The 7,836-nt window shown below is 34.5% G+C and overlaps 2 protein-coding genes across 3 annotated transcripts in view; both read right to left on the bottom strand.

Moving 5' to 3' along the window:
- Window positions 1–7,836, bottom strand: part of LOC117114452 (protein CASC3-like) — a 49,721-nt gene that overhangs the window by 36,245 nt on the left and 5,640 nt on the right. The window lies entirely within an intron of this gene.
- On the bottom strand, window positions 3,647–7,672 carry LOC117114453. The gene is made up of 7 exons (XM_033258120.1): window positions 7,331–7,672; window positions 6,598–6,828; window positions 6,194–6,349; window positions 5,213–5,317; window positions 4,950–5,061; window positions 4,717–4,760; window positions 3,647–4,370 (listed from the first exon to the last, which is right to left on the bottom strand). The coding sequence occupies exons 2-5, from the start codon at window positions 6,617–6,619 to the stop codon at window positions 4,964–4,966; spliced, it is 381 nt and encodes a 126-aa protein (XP_033114011.1). The 5' UTR covers window positions 6,620–6,828; window positions 7,331–7,672; the 3' UTR covers window positions 3,647–4,370; window positions 4,717–4,760; window positions 4,950–4,963.

Here is a 7,836-nt window from a genome sequence, read left to right as displayed (position 1 = left end):
ATTTTATTGTTTAAAATTAAATATTTTTACATTTATATTATCATATCAATGAGTATACATATTAAAAATCATTTCATGATCACACAATTCACAGTAAAAAATATAATGATAAATTGACATACTTTTTAGCCATATTTCACCATACAAAAATGTTACATGACAAAAATGTCTAAAATTAGATGTAGGATATTTTTTTTAAATTGTATTATAAGGATTGATTCATTATTTATATAAGAAATATATTGGAAACTAATAAGATAAAACACTAGAAAGAAAAATAAAACCCTTTTTTATTAAAAAAATATGCAATTTGATGGTTTTTTGTAACGGATGTAACATTGCATGTCAAACAATTTAGGAAGTTAAAAATGGCCCAATGTTCCTAAAAAAGAAATATATCTGTTACTTTTAAATGTTTATAAAATTAGTGAATATATACAGTACGATATTTAAAAAAAAAATGGTAATCATGCATTTTATTTTTGGTGCATCCACAATGGAAAGTCATTGACCCAAATGTATGTCAAAATCCTGTTCGTCCGTTAAGCCTCTTTACTGTCGACGTTAAGCGACGTAAATCGACGTTTACAACATCCATCGTCAATTGATCGTTGAAGTTGAATGAATAACGATTTTATTAAAAATCGTGTCGGTTCGCCAAAGCTGACCATGTAAAACGCTGAATCGTTAAAGTTGAAAATTTTTTATGCTGATTTATCATGGCGCCGTTTCTCAGAAAGCTGAAAGCCGTTATGTTGATGGATTTGATGCGTAAGAAACAGCAAAAAAGGGAAAAGAAAACATAAAATGTGGGTCCGAGACATCCTTCTTTGACGGAAAACGCTGAGCCAGTACCAACAGCACTACCACCTAATTAGAGACCGTGATAGAGAATGGTTTTTTAATTAAGTATTTATTAGTTTGGCCTGCCTAGGCCTAGCCTAGCCTAGGCCCTGTAGGGGCCGGGCCTAGGCTAGGGCCGGCAGTGCGTTAATTGCGGCGTATTTCAATTAACTTATTCGTTATTTGTACTATTTCTTTAAATTATTTATTATATAGGCCTATAAGTTTTACTAGGTTACAGGTAGGCCTAATAGTACAAAAATAAAAATATATAAATTACAAAACCATAGTAAAGGCCTAGGCCTACTGTATAATAACTATTATTTTTGTTTTATCTTCCATGGTTAATTTGCTGAGTATTTGATTAGTCGGCTTGCCGACCCCCCGGATACCAGCTACATATTCATCCCACAGTCTTGTCAGTCGTTGATTTGCTCGTATTGCCATTCATGATGTATAAGATAAGTTGTGTAATTGAAAATTAGAACTTTTATTATTTTATGTATACGTACTACATTTTTATAAAAATAATTGAAGTTGTATAATTGCAAAATCGTATTAAAAATGTAATAACTCGATTATTTTTAATTGTATTTACGTTTGTTTTCCGTTTTAACATATTTTAAAAAATACGCCCCAAAAATATTTAATAAATCAGTGCAAAAACCGAGTATTAAATAAATTGAAAGAATTAAGTAAATAAACTGAAATACATCCCAAACAACAGTACCAAGAACAAGTAAATAAATTGAAATACGCCCCAAAAATATTTAATAAAACAGTAAAACGAGTAAGTTAATTGAAATACTCCCCAAAAAAGTTTAACAAAATAGTACAAATAACGAATAAGTTAATTGAAATACGCCGCAATTAACGCACTACATTCACTGAGAGACGCGCTTGGCGTTTCATAGAAATGACCGGCGGTTCAACTTGTCGGCGGCTCAACCGGTCATAATCCCCTAGGCCTAGCTAGCCTAGAAGAAGTAGAAGGTAGGCCTGGTCCTACTAAATAGCGCACGGTAACTCCCAGAAGCGCCCGGGTTGTGCTCGGGGGCTTCCAGCCCGCCCCCAACGCCCGGTACAGTTAATTAAGGAACAGGTATTAAGGAACGCTGTGTACACAGTTTTCACTTTATGAAAAGTTTTGTGGACATCCCCTTATTTTTCGATAAAAATATTCTTTTCTTCTTTTTAAGGAACCACAATGTTGAAGCAGAAATTTTATTAGACAATCTGTTCTGAAGATCTGTCTCTTATACACATCTAGATGTGTATAAGAGACAGGTTTTCACTTTATGAAAAGTTTTGTGAACATCCCCTTATTTTTCGATAAAAATATTCTTTTCTTCTTTTTAAGGAACCACAATGTTGAAGCAGAAATTTTATTAGCTTTAGGGCCTATGCTGTAAAGCAAATCAATATCATCAATCAAAATAATCTCTTTGTTTTTTATTTCCAGGAACCCAAATGTTGAAGCCTCTATCGCAAAATATCAGACCAGACAGCAACATGGATTGAAAATATTAATTATACATTCAATGGAATGAATTTCAGTTATCTTGCTGTTTCAAATATACTCAAAATACACCACTTTACATACATGATATACTAGGCTAGACCTTGCCTAGGCCTAGCCTACTAATAGGGAGCCTAGTAGTTAGGCCAAGGCCTCTCTATCTAGACTGCCAGGGGAAGGTATAAAAACCAGCTTTTTATAAAAGGATGACACGATAGCCAACCCTATCTTAAAGCTAATACTTGTGAACCATGATGCTGTTAAAATACAAAAAGTAATTAAGTAGGAAGTTAAAAAAAGCTGCTGTAAAAAACAATTGGTGCATATATTTCTACAATTTTTTGTATATTTTTTACACACAGGTGCTAATCTAACAATTATTTCTATGTGCCCTAGAAACCACACCTATTTGAGTTTTTACCAGTGATATACTCATGACATTATTATTCCATCACCACGGGTTTTTTAGGATGTCACCAGAGAGGTTTGATCATCTGTTGGAATTGATAGATCCTTATCTACAAAAAAGGGTCAACAGAGGAAGAGAGACAATCTGTTCTGAAGAGAGGCTTTGTATCACAATTCGGTTCCTGGCTAGTGGCAATAGCATGACAGATATGGCCCTCAATTTCTGTGTGGGTATTACTATAGGTACGTGTAAATCATTCATGAGATTTGAAATTTAAATATTTTATTTATCTCCCACAGGTATAACAGGACATCAAAGAAACTAGAACGGCAAGCTGCAGCCAGCAGCCTGCAGCCAGCTGAATTGCTCCTCTAACAAAAAGGGAAGACCAAAATGTAAAAGCTGAGGACTTCAGTTGATGTGTGCTCCAAGTTCAACCCACCCAGATTGAAGAAGAAAATATTTGTGCATGTGACCGAATTTACCAAAGAATATGGCCATCGAGTGCCATGTTCGTGAGGTGCGGTAGTTCGGTTCTGCTGCGCTGTGCACCAGTTACTGGGAAGTGTAATAAAGCACTTCAAAATGGGGTATACAGCGTGTCTGTAATACCCATGATGGAAATAATGAAATCTAGATTTGGAATTGATTTTGCAGAATTTATGTCCAGTAACTGTACAACTATCAAAAGTTTCTAATGCTGCCAAATTCAAAGAGCAACAATTTTTGTTGTGTATTATTCTCTAATTTAACACACAATAACATAATCTGTTGTCAAATACTTGCTCTTTGTATTTGAAGGTCCCAAGCCCTTACATAAAAGCAGAGGGGAAACTTTTGCCTCCTTATCAATCAATGAATAAAAGTACGAAAAATACTGTTGTTTCATTTCTTTATTATCAAACTCGCATTTCAACAATAACAGTGTGAATACTATTAGTGTTTGTTGCTTGTCAGCAAGACTATGTGTGTCTTGTTGAATTGTTTATCTTTGATAACTACAATTTCTCTATTTTGCACGGAAGCTAGCAACTGTGTGTGTGTGTGTAGCGATTGATCGTAGGCCTACACACTCTAATTTACTGCGATGTAAGTTTGCTTTTATCTGTTAAATACGTTTTTAATTCTGAAAAAAAAAATGTAATGAAAGATTTTTGCTGGTGGCAAGCAGGATAAAATTTTTAGTTTTCTGTATTTCCAATTGTTCACTGTGGCAAAATAACATTTCAATTCTATTCCAAATTAATGGGTTCGCAAAACAAGGTGCTGGAGCTATTTTGTCTAGACAACTTGCACACTTTTTTTTCCAGTACTGACCATATTATAGCTGTATTTAAACTCAATTTTCTCTTAGCTTGTTTCTAAATAAATATCGCCAACTCCGTCTATTACAATTTACATTTTTTAACAACTTATTCAAAAACTAAATCATTAATTCCTTTCATTATTTCTTTTTTGGTCCATCTCCGATCTGCCTTTTATTTCTGATTGTAACCAAGAACAAAATTTTGCAATCCAGTCCTGCGGTTCTTCTGGTTTGTTAATGAAATCGATCACAGCCTGCTCATATTTACTGGAAATGGGCTGACATGCTTCCTTCTGCAAATGAAAAGACGACAGAGGGAACAACAATCAACTTATGTTTGTAGGTAGAGTAGGAAATTATGTTGTATATTAGTTTCAGAGGCACCACACCCCCCCCCCCCTCCAACCACATCCTATGCAATAAGTTGGATATTGATGTTTAGGTAAACCCTATAGTACAGTATAACATTATCAAATTCAAGGTACAAAAAGGCAGTGAACTACAAACGTTGCATGTAATATGAGCCATAAACGAACGAGTAATTTTTAAACGCTTTGATACTCCAGCATAAAGCTCGATATAAATAGAAGTACATTACATTACATTAATTCACATGAAAAATACATTCTTTTTACAAACCTTTACAGCTTTCTGTTCCTTCTTTGACCACGCTTTCTTTCTTTCTAAAATGAAATATGATGTATGGTATTATTGAAACAGCAAATTATAAAGATGACATGTTTGCTTAAATGAGTAAAAAATAGTGTTATTTTCTTGTAATTTAATTATATAACACTAGAAAAAGGAACAAAAATTAAATCTGAAGATTAAATTTAAAAAAAGGAATGGATTAATTATGTTGTGGAACTGACCTTCAATGTTTTCTCTATTTGCTACTTTTCTTTCTCTTCTTAGAAACAAGTTCAGGTTCTTGTGGGGAAACTTGTGCTTGTACTGGAGTTTCAAAGTCCTCCCCATCTTGATCTAACATTAAATAGAAAAACATTCACAATAGATCACTTTATAAATATTCCAAATTAAAACAATAAGTATGAAAATTAAAATTATAAACTTAAAAGAAAAAAGCATTTCCTTATCAGGCAATCCAAAATATAAAATTTAATAGTCAACTAACCATTATCAATTTCAGTATCCTCGAATGAATTTTCTATAGCTTTAAGAATGGTAGTAGCCTGTGTCTCAGAACCCTCATCAAAGGAGTAGTCTTCCTGGTTATTATCTGTTAAAGCAAATAAAATAACTTTAAAAGTAACCACTTCTTATATATTTGTTATGCAGTGCCAGAAATTTCTAAACAATATTTCAATTCAAATTAATAAAATTTAGGTAAAATTAAAAATGTGGATTTTTTCCTGCCTGTATTAATAGTTGTAAAATGGGATGCCAGTCAATTTGAGCAGATGTCAGTTCAAGCGGATGCCAGTTCGAGCGGATGCATTTAGTGCGAACTATAACAAGGGCAAATTTATCGTCGCCGTATTCTTGTATTTGTTTTAAATGCAAAAAATGCTCTGATTACTAAGGTCCTGAAAGGTTTTTAGTACTTTTTGATAATTACTCCATGTTTGAATTACAGTATTGGTAACACCGACTACCAAGATGGCCACTAACAAATTCAGCTTAAAAAAGAAGAAAGTGTATGTTTTACTAGAGTGTACGAGAACCACACAGACAAGACGAGTGACAATTATTTTTTTCACGGTAAACAAAGTGGGGTGGCTAGCCACCCTATTCAACACCCCCCCTTCCCCAGATCCACCACTGGTTGGGGTTCTCTATTTAAAAAAGCAAATTATATTTGTAATTGTGTTATGCTACTCATTTATCTATTCTCGAACTGTTGTGTGCCCCTTCCCCTATGAAAATGCCAAATTTTTAGCTCAAAAATAGGAAAATTTGAAGTAATTCGTATATAACTCGCACAGGATGTTGTTCGCACAAGTGGATCTTCTTCCACTGAAACTAGCATCCGCTCAAAAAGAATTCCGCTCGAATTGGCCTTCGCTTGAAGTGGCATCCGCTCGAATTGACTGGTTTCCGTAAAGTGACTCTTTTGCCCTTTTTTATTGTAATAATTATTATACAGTGTACAAACCTTCCTCTTCCTCCAAAGAGCATGTATCAGCTGCAACTCGTTCCTTGTAGTAAGGCACTAGCCACCGGAGGGCCTCCCACTCCTTGCTCACAGCATCCTGGATTTCGGCCACGCCTGCACCTGATCTCATCTTTTTTTTTTTAATCTTTAAGGTATCTACAGGCATAAAAATATAATACTGTAATAAAATAATACTAACAAGATGTCCAATCTACCCCACTGGACAAATCTCAGTGCAATTATTCAAATAGGGGAGGGGACGTTTATAAAAAAAAAATTATTTTATGAAGAGTATATTATTGAATTAGCATTTTGCGTTACAAAATTTTACTAGGCTTAAAGAGGGAAACACAAAAAATTTTTGTTTGTCTTTAAGAAAGATAATGTATGAGAAACCGTCTTACCTCGAAAAGCGAGTACACACATTTTTATATGCCCGTTCTACAAGATCTCCCGTCCAGGCTGCCTCTCCCCTGCATTTTACCTTCATGTAGTTCAACTCGTCCGCCACTTTTTCTAGAGCATTTTTTTTCATGGTTCTCATATTTTTGTAGTTGGCAGCCCTTCTTTCATACAATATTTCGAATCTCTGCACAACTTCCATAAGGGATTTTTCACTATGGTCCATCTTTGGTCTAAAATTTAATGATAAACAATATATATTAAATAATTTTCAATAAATGCCTAGGGCTAGACTAATGAAGGGCCTTCTAAAAAAAATAAAATCAAAATAGAAAAATCAAAAACGGAGAACTAGGCCTGGCCTAGAGGCCTACATTACATACAAATGACATATCATTCTATAAATTTGTGAAATACAGTGTACTTTTACTAGGCCTAATCCATGAAAAATATGATAATTGAGTCTGTCTAACTAGGGCTCAGATAGTTACGATAGACTACACTTGGCAGCTTCCTTTCCATAGGAGTGGTTGCCTTGCGTTCCATTGCAGATGCCTAGCCTACCTAGGCCTAGCAGCATAGGCCTAGGCCTAGGCTAGCTAGCTGGTCCTAGCCTAGACTAAACGGGAGTGTGGGAATAAGTAAAATCAAATGGCTACCTGTTAGGTTAATTATCATAATAATATATTACATATCCATAATAGGCCTATGTCTATCAATTTTCAAAGTACTTACATTTGAGTTTAGAGCAAGGAGACGAAAATTGCTTCGTGTACTAGCACCCACACACCGCAGATCACACACAGGCCTAGCGCGCAAAAACAGAAAAGTTTCAATGACATCATCAATGGATAATTTGATTGGCCAGTTCTTACGTTTTTCGTCGTCAAAGTTGAACCCGCTTCAACTTCAACGATTGCTAACGATAACGATGTCTAGCGTCAATTTGCGATCGATTTTACCCCTTTTCCTGTAAATCGTTAAAGTTTACCGATATTCATAACATCGGCGTTGAAGTAGCAACAATCCCTTTTCCTGTAAATCGTTATTTTTATTTGAATAACGATTGAGATAACGTCGATTAACGTCGTTTAACGTCGACAGGAAAAGAGGCTTTACATGGGAATAGGATTTGTAGTGTATTAAAATACAAACATGCATATTTCTTTTGAAAAGATAATTTAACTATCTTATAATACCCCTTTTCCAAAACATTGATATCATATGTTCTGTTCCACAGA

The sequence above is a fragment of the Anneissia japonica genome, unplaced genomic scaffold (genome assembly GCF_011630105.1).
Source record: "Anneissia japonica isolate Jap-2015-1 unplaced genomic scaffold, ASM1163010v1 scaffold1374_len1023071_cov147, whole genome shotgun sequence".
In the NCBI taxonomy this organism is placed as follows: Eukaryota; Metazoa; Echinodermata; class Crinoidea; order Comatulida; family Comatulidae; genus Anneissia; species Anneissia japonica.
Note: the sequence above shows the minus strand (reverse complement) of the source record. Positions and strands in the feature narration are given on the sequence as shown.